The sequence below is a fragment of the Chelon labrosus genome, assembly GCF_963514085.1.
Source record: "Chelon labrosus genome assembly, chromosome: 23".
Lineage (NCBI taxonomy): Eukaryota > Metazoa > Chordata > Actinopteri > Mugiliformes > Mugilidae > Chelon > Chelon labrosus.
The window spans coordinates 12,313,115-12,328,805 of record NC_140356.1 but is presented as its reverse complement, the minus strand read 5'-3'; the positions used below and the strand labels follow the sequence as shown (position 1 = coordinate 12,328,805).

Genomic DNA, 15,691 nt, shown 5'->3' with positions numbered 1-15,691 from the left:
CGTTCCTGATTTTGCACCACCGTGCGTCACCATGTGTCTGTCGCCAGATCCGAGTATTTGCAGAGGCCAGTGAAAACACTAGCCTAGTCAGCTGCCACACAACACACACACAGACACACACACACACACAAAAACAACCTGAAGCCTTGCGTTCTCTGGTTTCCTGTCCAAATGTGGGCACTGTGCTGGCTTTATGTCATGAATGTCGTTGCCGGCAGAGATCTATTTTAGCTGCTATCGCTGGCAATAGGACACACTTTTCTGGATGGAAGATGATTTGAAGATGACTGAAATAGCAGGTGAAAGTACGATACGCCGTTCATGTAAAAGTTTCGCCTTGTTGGCTTTTATTGGTAGAGGACGCCTGCTTTTAAATCGGCAATAGTAAGTAATGGCTCTGTGTGTATCTGTATGTTATCCAAAGGAGTAATTAGCTCTGTAATTAGCCCTGTCTGTCCCCTCTAGAGTGCAGGGGTCAGTGACCAGGGTTAGCTGCTTGGGAGTTGCTTGAAGTTTTGTGCCAGGCTTGAGGACACTTTGCCACGGTGGACGCATCTTATCAAATATAGAATCACGGCTGAAAGGCCTGGACTGTTTAGACAAAATTAGACACAGTTAATTATTGTTATTTACTGGTGTTTCAGCACCTGCGGTTTTAAATCAGTTCAAGGGCAAGTGTCTAAGTGCGAGTAATTCAGTTTTGTCAGGAACTCCGCATCTCACAGCTCGCAAACCATTAATTGGTATCTCATCTCTGATGCAGAACGCGCTCCATCCATAAGCTCTCTGCACATGATCATCGGGAAAATTGCTTTGCATCCGAATGAGTCATTGTTTTGTTTTTTTCTTCTGCAGAGAGAGCAGAGACTGCAGACTTCACGGCAGCACTTGGGTTTCCCATCCTGTTGCTGCACTCAAAATTCAGTGCTTGGGCTTTGACTTTGCTTTGAGGTGACCTTTCAGCAGTTTGCAGCAGGTGAAATGACAGCTGTCTGTGATGTAACCTGAAAGCAATCCACAATGGATGAAAAGGACTAAAAAAAAAAAAAAAAAGTCTTTCATGCACCGAGCCCGTCTTGATCCCCAGGTTCTTACTTCTTCCCCAGAGATGCGTATGTGACGCCGCGTTATGTTTAAAACTGAACTTTGCACATCGCTGACATCTTTGCTAGCCCGCTCCATTTCGCCCTTTGCCCTTGCGAAAAGTTTGAGCATAGGCAGGCGGATCACACCTGAGCAGACAGCTAAGTAACCTGTAATTGCACTCACCCGTCACTCAAATCTGCCACACCATAAATTATGCCTACCTTTAAGCCTTTAAATGTGTGAGTTATATAAAAAATCAACCATTTAGAATTGACATTGTTAATTAATGCCAAGTGTTAAGTGTTTGACTCGCTTTTAGCCTCGAGTGGTGATTTGAGGAACTGCATTTGCTTCATTTTTTAGCCCCGGTAGTTGGCGTTCAGTTGAGAGCCGTAGCATTTTGGAAAGAAAAACTGGTCTAAAACTAGAGTAGTGTCCTGCTTTCGCTATAACTAAAAATGTCCAAGTACGTATATATGTTTAAAAAAGGCTTACTAGACAAAAAGCATTAAAAAAAATATTGAATCCTATAAACACCAATGTGATTGGTCTCATCACGTCCTGCAGCTATTTTGAGGCTTTGCTCACCGATTGAGAAGGAAGAGATTTTTAACACCAGATAAGAAGGCGAGCCGGATTTATTTTTGCCTTCCAAAGGATATGTCCACTTCTTTTTTTTTTTGGTCTGTGTGTGTGTGTGCGCCTGGCATAGAGGCCTTCTGGCGTGCAGATCCATTTTAAATGCCAGCGCCTCCTGCCAAGGCGACTTTTGCGGCCAGTTCTGTTCCATCGATGATGCAGGAAATACGTGTCATGAAAAATGATTTCTGGCGATGGTTTGGAGCTAGGAAGTGCTTTTTTTTTTTAACCTTTGTCGCTGTTGCCCAGCATTTATCTATCAGATATATTAATTTCCCAGCTACAGGGATATTGGTTTATTTATTAACTTAGAGACATGATTAAATCCCTGCAGTCCTTTGCCTCTAATATTTATGGTATATGAATTTAAAACCCAGTCTTGTGCCCTCATTATAAGTTGTCGTGTATCGAGAAACACCCAACCACTGCCAACACTCAGGTCTGCCTTTTCCCTCAGCTCTATCCCTCTCTCTTTCTCCGTCTCTTCACGCTCACCCCCACCACCTCGCTTGCTCTGTAATTTACTGTGCTATTGGGTGAGTGTCAGTGAAGATGAATTGGCTCTAGCCTTTGGACTAACACCAGGTCTGGCCAGGCACGTTTAGCGCGACTACCACAAGTTCCTGCATTGAGCAAGTGACTTCGAGGCACTATCCATCCTTTTACACACACACACACCCACACAGACACAATGGACCAGGAGGATAGTATATGTTTACGGTCGCCTCCCAGGGGTCTCATTCATCAGCTTTTCCTATCATCTGTGAATCAGCCTCATATTGATCAGACAGTTTTATGGCCCTCAGGTCGATATGGTCAATGAGGTTTGCTACATTAAACATCAGTCATGTTTTAATTCATGGTTTTCCAGACAGCCACTTTTGTCATTTTACAAAAACAAAAATACGCCTTTATTGTATTGGTTATACAATATATATCTATATCCTTTGTTACATTATTGATTCTTTTTTTTTCCCTCTTGAGCTTTAAAGGATTTGCATAATATTGCACTAAAAGGGTCGATAAAATAGACTTGAATAAAGGAGCATTTACTGGCCTATTACGATACGGTAAATTAAGTAACATCCATCTTGTATTTTCAACTGGGTGATTTAAAGAATAGGCTCTTGAAGCTTCTGGAAATGTGATGATTCCTGGATAGAGTGCTTTTTCCAATGGCGACCTCAAGCTACAATCACTTTTTTTTTTTTTAAATAATATATTAGTGATTGCCATAATTTCATACATTTTCATACATTACCTTAACATGTAGTCAAGGCTCTTTCAGAGAATTACGTACGTAAGCCTATGTCGGTACGAGCCATTTATATTTGCGCTCTGGCTCGCCCTGTAAAAACACCACCCCAAACGCTAGTCGGTCCTTGCTTTTTTGCCAGTCGAGTTCATTTTTGTGTCTACTTCCACTTTCTGCTTCACTTTGACTTTATGGCGACTGAAACTTTTGCCGAAATTTTGCCGAAGACGAGTCATACAAATCCTCAGTTAACCTTTCCTCGGTGTGTTCCATCTTTATTGATCCAAAACGATCAATTTGAAAATTGTGGCGATGGAGAAGCAGATGGAAATACAAAAGCGGAAACATGCTACAACCAAGAGATGCTAGGGTCTGCGTATGCTCTGTATCTGTAGCTTCTGCGTGAAATTGACGTCTAAACAGCCTGTTAGCTTCCAGAGTCCCTACAAACACTGAGATAAACTTAACATATCAAGATTATCTAATGCTTGAAGGCTAGCGTTACTTACAGTGCATCATTTCTCATTATCTTCTTTAAATGATCCATCTCTTAGATTTCCTGCCAGACAGAAATACTATCTGTTAACTGCAGGAACCTGCTGAGCAAACGCTAATTTGATGTCTGTCTGGAGTTTCTTGGCTATTGTGCTCTTTAATCTTCACAGGCTCAGGAAGTACTCCTTTAACGTTTATCTTATTTTATAAAACCTTTATTTGCAGTGCTGAGTATAATCTGTGATTATGAAAACCGTTTGCATAAAACCTGACAGAGAAAGCTGTCAGGAAACAAACATATCGTCTCACCCCTGTTAACCGAGAGCAGCTAACAAGTGGGCATGACCAAATAATGGGCCCATCTGGGATTGTGACCTATAGCAGTTCAAGAAACTCAGTGTGTGCAGCCAGCCATGTCTGTTGTATTTCCCTTTAACACGCTGTCCTGTCAGTGCAGGATGAATCAAGTGGTACGGTCGACGGATTATGAAGCATTTTAGTTACGCACACACGCTCAATAACTCACACAAACACACGCGGTCACATAAAGTTTATCCCCTTGGAGAGTCTCATTAATTTGGCCAAGTTGATTTGTTGTGAAAGGCGCTGAATTCATCAGAGCCAGACAGATGGTGGAGAGGGATTTCCTCGAGGAGAGGAAGAGGGCAAGAAAGAGAGCGAGTGGCGTGGGGCAGAAGCAAGAGAGGGAAATAAGACAGGGAAACAACAAAGAGGTAGTGGTGGATTAATGAAGTAGAGAGAACAAGAAAACGACATGGAGTAAATGGAAAAAGAGAAAAAAGAAGAAGAATTGTGTGGAAAAGAGAGAGGGATAGTTGAGAGGTAAAGAGGGGAGAGGTGAGTGTGGACCATCTGTCGTCGTAGAGAGAGACAGGAAAGTAGACGGAGGAGGAGGAGGAAGTCAAGAGGGGAATCATGGAAGTAAAAGTAAGAAAGGTAAATATCGTTTCATGTTTTTCTATCTGCTAGTTTAGAGGAAGCATTTTAAGATTTTCAGAAATGATTTACTTTCTTACTTAGATATTAACAGTGAGCCATAGACTGTATATAAATATGGACAGCGCCATCTTGCGAGTTTGGATCCAGAGTCTGCGCAGTTCGGTCCGAGAGCGGAGCCATGCAGAGCCGCATTATCAATGACCCGACCACACTTCCGACATACTTGCGTTTCCATTTAATTAATACTACACACTGCTTTACCTCCGCCAGTTACAAGGAAATGTTGGATTTCTCATTACTCATTTTTTAATTTTTATTTTACAACTCCCACAGCCCCACAGGACCGCTCTACTGAGCAGCTGGCATGGCAACTGGTGGCCGCCGTTATGTCACATCCTGTTTCTATAGCGTCAAATAACTAAAGCAAAACTTATCCAAAAAATTGACACTTGAACATTAATCAGTATTATATTAACTACTTAAAATGACTGAACCACCTTAGAAAAAAAATAATTTGACATGTATTTTAGTGTTTTAGTTTGGCCCAAGTCCCATTCACTAACATGGAGGAGGTGGAGCTTATGACCTATACTGCAGCCAGACACCAGGGGGAGCTCTACTTGCTTTGGCTTCGGTAGCAATTCCACCGTCCATCTTTATCCTGTCTATGCAGTGAGCTGAGAAGACCAAAAGGAATTTAATGTATGAGCGTTTAATACAGATCTGTAGTCAGGACGTAGTTTTAATCCTGCACTTTTATCAGCGCACTGTCCGAAATTGTCCGAAGTTTGGTTCTTGTTGACACGCCTGAAGATATTTGACGCCAAATGCAATATAAAACCAAAAAGGACATTGTATTTTAATGATTTCTTCTCACAATATATTCAGGAAAATAATGCATAATCACATTTATATAATATTATATAATTTCTTTGGCCCAAGCAATTTTGAAACAGCCCGTTTCAAGTGACCGTACACATCCTCACACAAGAAGAGCTTCAGATACTAATACAAGTGTTGCCTGTATGTTGAGGCTGGAGGTGTTGCACAGAAGAACTGAACCAAGAACAACTATGCTAACAAACTTTAAATATAACTGATGCCATAAATACATTTGGTTAGCCAGGTAATGAGATAGGGGTCATCACAAATGAAAACACACACCCAAGTTGATCTCCTTTCACGTTATGAACAACTGAGCAGGTAACAGAGTCTCCCACTGAGGTAGTCCCTGAAAAAGTCACCACTTGAGTTCCTTTTGAACGTGTGGCAAAGTAAGCCCCAGTTTCAAGCACAAAGCACCGTGTAAACATTCAGAACAGGAGAAAGAGCACAGCAGTTCGCCTTCACTCTTTCTCCCTCACACACACACACACATACACAGGAACATGCTTTTCCCTGTCTCTCCACTATGAATGATTTAGTGAGCGTGCCTCCAACAGACCCGCTCAAGGAAGGCTGTGAAACTAGGTTAACTTAAGGTAGGCTCTGCTGACTTAGAAGGTCCACACATGTACCAGTACATAACCGGTGTCAACAGCGTTTATGTCCATTTTAAAGAAACATGCGCCGCATTTAACACCCCGTCACTTCTCTCTTGCCTTGTTTAAGGTGGCTAACGGGGGCGGTGACAAAATCACCAGTGCGTCACCCAGATGTGTAATCATTTATTTATTTTTCTCTCCACAAAGAATACAGTGGCTGTTTGCACCTTCTTGTCCAGATTATTTAGCTTGAATCACCGGTCTGGTCCAGATAATGGTGCACGTGTCTTGTGTGTATGATTCTGAGCTAGTCGGTCGACATGCGTCCCTTTTACTTTAATTGAAAAATATCATGTGTCCGTGCATGTGCCTCGCTCTGCGTCCTTGACGCTCAAAAAGTTGTCAAAGTGAGAGACACTTCTAGAGAGAGGTAAAGAGAGATCACGCTGAGAGAGAGCAGGAGAGAGACAGAGAGAGAGAGAGAGAAAGAGGAGAGGAGGACGACGGCGAGGGAGAGAGGTTGAGTCATCATCCTTTTCGTCCAATCCCCACACTCTGCCTGTTGCTTTGGTAACGTGATGTCAGCGCTGCCTCTGGTAACTCCTGTGAGGTTGGCAAGCATTGGCTCAGAGGTGTGTGTGTGTGTGTTCTTGTGCCTCTGTTTACAAAAAAAAGAAAACAACTGAAACTTAATTTTTTTTAAAGTTTGAAGTCAAAGGTCACGTTTAACTGTTTAGTAATTTTATTTCAGGATGTGCAAACATTAAGTCTGCTTTATGTGCACATGTATTTGTGTTTCTGAAGTTTAAATGGTTCTGCGAGGTCACATTCTTTCCTTTGTGTGTGCAGACATTTGTGTTCAGGTAGGTATGTGTGTTTTCTGTGCGCATTCAGACCTCAAGGATTTTTATTCAAACCGATTGCCGTAATCAGCCGCTAGTGAACTTCTATCTTTTCTTTTTCTTGTCTCTGAGCCAGCCGACGAGAATTTGCAATAACTCTATATACCAGCTTGAACGAAGTTTGTTGCTTGGCAACATCAGTTTTATTGAACTCCCTCCATCAGAAAGTCATGTTATCTGCTCAGGCTTCCGTTGCTGCTTTTGGGAGACACAAACAGTAATTTTGGTATTCATAGTTGAAAAGGTCTTTCAGTTCTACGTACGAGGAGCGAATTTCATTTTTGTCAGGGTTGTGAAACCTTGAATAACACTGTGAGCCGGGACATATTAGTCAGAAAAATTATTCTTACAAAGTGACTCAGTTAACATTTAACTTAATAATTGCCTGTAGTAATTGCCTTCTATTTCTACTCTTTGAGCGTGAGTTTCGGCCCCAAGCAAAGAAGTTCAAGGGGCGACGTTCAAGAGAATGGAGCCAGAGATGGACAGGCTGCTGGGTGCGGCGGCTGCAGTTATGAGATTATATCTAACCGTCATGGTGAAGAGCCACAAGATAAGGCTTTCGATTATGTGTCCTGACCCTCAGCTATTGTCCTGAACTTGGTTGTGACCGGACTCAGTCTTAGACACTAAAGCCCTTTGGAGGTTTAGACCTAGAATTTGGCGACAGGCCCTGAAACGCCTTGGGATACCTCAAGAGGAAACAGAATTCATTGCTAGTGAGAGGGTCTTCTGAGAGACAAAAAAGCTTAATTTATAATTTACACTGGGAAGACATTGTTTTTTGACATTTGCTGTGTTTTAATGGTGTTTGTTCCCTTGCATTAGAGGAAGCTTATTACAGCAATAATAGGTCATAAAACACTCAATCCAAACCTATTAACAAAGGATAGAACATGATTAAGTACAAGCATTAGTGGCCTCATATTGAAGAGGACACAAAGAAAGCGAGAATAAAAATCTAGATGAAAAGGGGGTGGAAGAAATGTCCTGAGCTGCCTCTCTCTCTGTTTTATTTTTCTGATGAATGTTTGACATTTGTCGATGAAAACTGTAATTATGTGTTTGTGTGTTTGTGAAAGGTACAGAGGGAAAGAGAACATAAAAGCCGTTTCAGAGTGAGAAAGCTATAATCTGTGTGCATGTTGGTGTGCCTACAAATGTGTGTCGTTGTCAGTGTTGAAGTGTATGCTTGTGGCGTGTACAACCCTGAGAGTGTCCGTGTATGAGAAACCAGAAAAGAAAAGAGAAAAAACGTGATGAGTCTGTGACATTTGTTCAGATAAAAAGTAATCTCGTTGCTGTCCACAATCAGCTCAGATAAAACGCGATCGCTTTTAAACCTAAAACGCAGCAAAGTTACATAAAAATCCTTGTCAATTAAGCTAATCAGAGTCCGGTAATTTTTTTCCGTATTTCACAGCATACCACAGCTTTAAAATATAGTGTATGTGGCAAATTTCTGCACTGTACGCTTATGTAAGGAAGTGTCACCTAGCAATGTTGAAGAAGGGAACAGTGATTCAGATGAAGTAGTCTACTGCAACTGGGAGTATGGCTATATATAGAAAGAAGAGTTACAAATGTAACTACGGTTCTGTGAATTCATTGTCTCTGAAGGTCAGGAAGAAAGAACTATCCGTGACGTCACCCGTATGTTTCCCAAAGAACAATTTTGAAGCTCAGTGTGGGGGGACTATGGTTGACGCCATCTTGGCAGTACCTGTGGGCAAAGAGGTGGAGTTTGAGAAACAGGAACCTGTGAGGGACCCCCACCTGTCACTCAGAGCAGCCTCACCGTAAATTATGCATTACTTGCATTAGTCTTGGTATTATTTAAAAGAGGCGTCACATAAGTATTCACCTCACGTGTATTTGGGGCCACCCTCAAGTGGCCATTTGTGGAACTGCAGTTTTCGGCACGTGGTTTCATTTTTCAATCGCGGAGGTTGCCGCTTAATCACCACAACACAGCTTTTGTTGATCAACACAGTTTTAGTTGACGGGTGTGGTCAGATGTAAATTAAATTTCAACAAACAAACACAATAATCATTTTCAACTAGGTGTGAATTTAAAATGTAGTGGTAGTTCTCAAATATCCCTCAGTCCTTGTTTTCCTCTCACTTCCCACCTCCACATATTTTCCTGTTTGCACACACACAAACACGCATTTGTGAAAGGATGAGAAACACACACATACTCTCATACACACTCAACCACAACCATTTGATCTCCCTAGCTCTATTATTAATAGCCTCGCTTGGTTGAAATAAAAAGGGTTTCCAGCTCCTAACATTATTAAAAATCAATTCATCCTCTTTCATCCCCTTTGCCTCTCGTCTTATCCTGTCCCTATCCTCCCTCTTGTCTCTCTTCATCCCTCCATCATTCTCTCGCCACCTGTGCCATCTGACTCCATTACAGCAATTAATCTGTTCCCTTAATTACAATGTCTGTGCTGTGTTGACAATCTCTCTGGACGTGTGTCCTTCCAGCATGGCACTTTCTTTGCTAGCTTCGTCTTTTGTACTCGCCTTTGCAAAGTAGACCGTTGGGTATATTATGCCTGTGTCATACATCTCTTAGAAAGCATGCTGTTACCAAATGTGTGTGTGAGAAAATGAAACGAATAGAATGACCTCCTCACCAGTGGCCTTATTTTCACCGTACCCTCTGTGCCCCGAGACTTAGCCATTGTCCCAGTTTAATTTATTGGCTCTCTTCGTGTGTGTCTTCATATATATTTAGCCTTTTCTCCGGGGTCTTGCTAAGGGAACCATCAACACTAGTGCTCACTGGTCATTTAATACAAGCTGACCTCCTGTGCCACCTCGATACAACGCACACACACATATGTATACACAAACACCTTAAAAGATGTCAAATATGTGTGGACATGAACAGGCTCCCATTTACAGAGCTCCACGGTTACCGCTTTCTGCACTAGATACCACAGACGATGGATGGTGGGTGTAGAAAGCATCAGACTTTGGCCCCAGAGACTTGGGTTTGTGTCTTGCATCCAGTATTAGCACTTCCTGCCATCTGTCAGCATTGACTCTTTCACTTTTATCGCGACAACAATCAGTCCTTAAAAAGGTGATTTATACATAGCCTCATAAGTAAAATATATAACATTGTTTATTTGAAACAGGAGATGAACAGAGGTCCATCGTCTTAAAGTGGACCCATCCATCTGCCCACACCTCCCTGCTCTCTAACAACGTCACTTGTTTTCCTCTGTTGCTCCTGCCATATTTGCTACGATCACGTCATAATGCTAGAGATTATGCTCTATCTGTTGGCCAGTCTTCCATCCTGACTACTTGCCCTACACTACAACAGGCATAACATTATGACCACCTTCCTAATATTGTGTAGGTCTCCCTTGTGCCTCCAATACACTTGAGACTCATCAGAGACTGGACATTAGCCTTCTAAGGGTGTCCTGTGGTGTCTGGCAACAGGATTGTCCTAGTGGGTGCCTTTGGGTCCTAGGGGTTGAGGGGAGGGGCCTCTGTGGATCAGGCTTGTTCCAGTACATCCCACAGATACTTGATCAGTTTGGGATCTAGTGAATTTGGAGGCCAGGTCAACACCTTGCGCTGTTTTTCATGTTTTTTTTAGTTGCATTCTGCTGGGGATGGCTGCTGCCATCAAGGAGTGTCATTGCTATGGGGTGCGGGGTATCTGGTCTGGTCTAGGTGGGTGGTACATGACTAAGTAACACCCACACGAATGCCAGGTCCAAAAGTTTCCCAGCAGAACACTGCATTATCACAAGATGCTCGATGTTATTTACTTCTCCTGTCAGTGGTCATATCGGTGTATTTTCTAGGGCAAAATCATATTACTCAACAATACAGTGAGACTCAGAGCCTGTGATGTGTTCACCCTTGTTTTCAGGCACCCTTTCTCGCCGCACTCTCTTTCACCAGTCATTCACAGTTCACATCTCTTTGTCTCTCGTGCCTCTATCTCAGCAGTGTAATAACCAATTAACTCCAGCTCTGGATTGCTTAATTTTTTTATTTATTTCTACATTATTAATTTCCTGTTGAAAGCCTACTCCACCGTGATTGGCAGCTTGCGCTAATTGCACCTCAGACTTTTGAGTGTACAAGATATACGCGCTCACACAAGCTCAAACACACACACACACACACACACTCATAAGCTGACAAACACACATATTTTCCCTTGCCTGCTTGCAAGGTCATACCCGTCCTTGTGTACACAGTTGTATACAAATGAACACACTTTAAGAGTTAAATGCCGGCAGGCTAAGCACACGCAACATGAAGAAAAACATCTATTACAGGACACACGGGGATCAGTGTGGCGGTTTTAATTAGATTTAGCCTATCAGCCTCCAACTCAAAGAAGGCAGATTACTGCTGCCCTCTGTAATGGCCTTCCAACACTTTATCTGAGATTATGGCGGAGGTAGATGACTTCAAGGTCACTAGCAGTATTAAGAAGGCATGAAAAAAAAAAAAAAAAATCCCAAATTGGATTCAGCACGTGACATGGACAGTGATATGTGATCACTTCTTCTTTGAGACAAAACTCACATATAGAAAATGTCAACGTGAACAGGAAAATGTTGTGGCCATCTCTTAATTATAATAGCTTTGAACGACCTTTTTGAACCCGCTCAAACTCTATGAGCAGATAAACAGCTCCTCAATCAGCTGAACACCGTTTTCTGCGTATATATGTCTGATTACAGGCTGATTACAGCCACGACTCAGTGTCACGACTGATTTTCAAGAGACTGGACGGAATCTACAACGCACAAGAAACACATTTACAGACACATGAAAACACACATCTTAAGACAGAACATGTTGTAGTCTCGTCCTTACAATATCCGGATCTCCACACGGACATTCAGCTCATGGTTTATTCTTATCCTTAGCGATCCATAATTCAGCACCTAATAGCATTTTGCAAGCATAATTGAGAGAGGTGCGCTCAGTTCTCTGACCACAACTGCCCCCACGACTTCAGACAGCCTTCAGATTGCATTCACTCCTGTTGCCTCACGACAGCGTTACAAAAACGAGCGCGTTCACCCGTGTTCACTGTGACTGATTACACAACTAAGGCACATTTTATGCTAATTAAATTTAAAAATGAAATGAATGGAAGCAACAGCTGCCTGGAGGGCAAAAACAGAAATGTATTCGCATTTCTGGCATGGTGCTCCAAATCCGTGGTTAACACTGATACCGATGTCTTCTGTGGTCTGACTCACCAGATGTAGACAGAGGGGATAAAGCCTTACTTTGTATATGTCACGCAGCATTCTCCTCCTCTGTCCGCGGCCGTGTTTCTGTTTTCAAAATCTAATTTGTTAAAGGACACCACCGGAAGAGCCTCCGCTTTAGCATCCCACATGGACAGAGCGCCACGTCACAAAAACTTTTGTCTGGTTTAATAAAGTTCTGCAGGAGCCACATACATCTTCTCTTCTTTTATGTCCACCTCCCTCTACCTGGTCAGGCTCAAGCAGATGGGTCCCCCCCTCCCATATGAGCCACTCAAGGTTTTTCCTGCTAAAATTGAGTTGTTCATGCCGCCATCCTCTAAGTGCCGGCTCTTGGGGATTCAGGCTCTGGATTTTGTAATGCGTCTCAAGTTAATTTGGACTGCTACTGAAGCTATATAAATAAAAGTTAATTGAATTGAATGAGTCCAGTGAGCTCCGCCAAAACTAAAATGCACCCAGGCTTTACTTCTAGGACAGCAATTATTCGATTTTCAATCAGTTAAAGTCATTTCATACAGTCCACAGAGAGTCTCTCACTGATTTTGTGGCGTTTTATTCGCAGACGTTAGTCATTTTAATGACACGACTTGCCTCCCTGTAGGCGCATGTTCTACCCTCCCGCAAAACTACTTTCCAAGGGCACCATTGCTGCTGCGTTCTGAGACGGTTGTGATTGGTTAAAAATGAACACATACCAGCAAGAGCGCTTTTTTCCCCCTCATATGCAAGAATGACGATGACTACAGCTAAAGCACCATGCTCAGGAACAAGGTCTGGCTATATGAGATTATGTACTCTGTAATATTTCTGGGAATGTGTGGGGACAGGGAGGTGTGTTACATTAAATAATTACACGCATATTACTTGAACTATTTCAAATTAAATTTGTCTCTGGGCTAAAAATAAATAAATAAATAAATAAATGAAAGGCATTAGTGCATGCTGTGATGCTGACAATATGTGTGTGAGGAGGAGGTGTGTGTGTGTGCGCGCGTGCAGGAATATGTGTTTTGTGTATTTCAACACAGCGGAGGCTTTCCCTGAGTGGCTGTACAAAGCACGCCGGGAGAGAAAAACGCTGAGTCTTTGATGCTAATATGAAGTGTCATATCTTCCCTCACAGAGTGTGTGTATTTGTGTGTGTGTGTGGGTGTATACAGTATGTGCGCACTGAGAACTTATGCAATTACAGTTCCTTTTCGCATTACCACGTCGAATGAAATGCTGACAGACATACAGCCCTAAGCTGACACTAGCGATCACTCCGCCGCCTTTTGTGTGTGTGTGTGTGTGTACGTGCGTGCGTGTGCGATTCACGTACAAACACACGCTAATTCTAGGCTTAATGTTTTGGGACCGAGAGTGCTATGTTGTAGGGAGAGGTCGGATACACACAAACGCGCACACACTGTCTAAGAATAGGCGGTTCACGCGGCGCTGCCGAGGCTCAGAAGGCCAGTTACTGTGAAAGGATTTTCATAAGTTGACTTCTGAAGGCAGAGCTGATCTGTACAGCAGGTCCTCTTCTACTCCTCCAGCCTGAGAGCCTCTCCCTCAGGGGCATTAATCGTCTCGTTAATGATATTTCTTCTAAAGTGCTGGAATTAAAGTTTCTCTTTCCTCCTGCTATTAGCTGGGCTGCTATTGCTGCTCAAGTATTCACTGGCCCTGCTGGTATTTCGTGACCTCTAACTGCTTAAAATACTGCTTCACAGTATTCATATAAGAGAGGAGTTATTATAGCATTAGGAATCTTAACTTTTACAAAAAGAGGAGCAGCTTTGAAACTCAATGTGGGTGACCAAGGGCCGTCGCCATCTTTGTAGTGTTAATTAAAACATCAGCAAAGAGCTTTAACGGTATTCTGCTGTCACTCAAAGTGGCCAAACCCTAAATTATGCTTAACTATACGCCTTGTTATAATTTAAACGGGTGAGTTATATAAACATTTCCCCTATGCACAGTTGGCATGAATAGGGAACTTAACTGTGGAGACTGTACCAGGCTGTAAACATGTTTATTTCTGCTTGCTTTTGGAGCTAGCTTCAAGCAGACGTTTGATCATGTTTGACACTTCTCTGTTAGATTTTCAAGCTTCTGAAGTTGCCGCCTGGTTATGTTATGTTATGTTACATTTTCTTGGACTTAACTAAGTCTCTCTCTCTCTGTCCCCTTCTTCTCTCTACAGCTATTGGAGTGCAGATGACACTGGACGTGATGGAGTCCAGATTTTGGGCCATCGCAGCACAGGTAAGTCCATGCAGTCTTAGTGTGATAGAGTCTTTGCGTCTTCGTGGACATTCGGAAGTAAAGAGTTCGATCTATAGTGCAAAATCTGCAGCTACTTTCAGGACAGTGTCATGTAGTGGATGCTAGTAGATTATCAGTATGCAGTTCAGTTTTTTACCACATTAGATTCAAAGTGTTTCGCTGTAGTTACAGTTGCCCCCTATCAAAAAAAAAAAAAAAAAATGAAATTCAGGTTTATTGTTGTACTATACAGGCACTAATGAGAAATGTTTGATGTATTTATAATTATAGCCATTATACTGAGGAATGCATGTAGAATATAAACAACACAATAATTTCTTATGTGTCAAACTTTCTCAGTATCTATGCATCCACACTGTCCAAATAATTTAGGTTTTGTCATATTAAATCTTATCACAGTGTGATTTTGAATAGTTTTAAAGAAGTTCTATATACTGTAATAACAATAATTAACCAACACAAAAGTCCTGTGATAGAGTATGAAGCTGTATCTTTCCATAGCTTTAGATGAAAAGACATTCAACCAGTAGACCCCTTTAAGCTACTGCCACCCTTACAACATACATTACTGTATGACAAGTAGTCAAAGATGATTATTGGTCCTTTTTCTGCTCCATTAGTTGGTAATTATAGCAGCTGCATTTTGTTTAATTGAAAGTCGAATGCAGTGTTTTCCATATCATTGCCCCCCACCATTAAAGGCTTGCTTGCTTACCCGGCGTAAAAATAAAAAAAACATTACACTGAAAGATTATCATTCGACTTGATGTACTCTGCACATTTCGTGTGCTGTGCAGAGATCTCTTATGGTCGCGTCTTGATATTCTTCTGCACCTTCAAGAAAACGTTTAAGCCAGGGAAAACACGCTTAATTTGGCGTAACACCTCTGCTGTAGCAGGTGTTTGATAACTGAGCCTGTCTCGTCCTCTGCTCCCGTGGCTGTAAATGACAGCAGTTAAAAGAGCATTAAGGCTGCCGGCTAGCCATTAACTGATGGATAGCCACTGCAGCTAGCGTCGGCAGCTCCCAGGTGTGTGTGTTAGTGTGCAAGTAAGGTGTGTGTCTGCACGCATGTATTTGTTATTTGTGGATGTTTCAAGAAGTATTGTATATGTGTCTCTTAATGTTGTTGTGTGTCAGCTTAGCATGAACCATATTCATGACCATCTGTGCACAAGTGTGTTGTTATGTCTATATCCATCAGCTAGGAGCTCATTAGCATCATTAGCAGTAGACTTGTTACCCTCCTGATTTATGCTGATAGAAAGTCTCCATTTTTATTGACTGTGTGCACTTTTGAAGTTCCTAATGTTTTCCTCGTG

The 15,691-nt window shown here is 42.2% G+C and overlaps 1 protein-coding gene across 1 annotated transcript in view; it reads left to right on the top strand.

Annotated features, from left to right (window-relative positions):
- Positions 1-15,691, top strand: part of cacna2d4a (calcium channel, voltage-dependent, alpha 2/delta subunit 4a) — a 77,320-nt gene that overhangs the window by 49,906 nt on the left and 11,723 nt on the right. Inside the window, exon 28 of the mRNA XM_084573241.1 lies at positions 14,286-14,347. Coding sequence (XP_084429367.1) covers positions 14,286-14,347 — 62 coding nt within the window. The remainder of the gene's footprint in view (positions 1-14,285; positions 14,348-15,691) is intronic.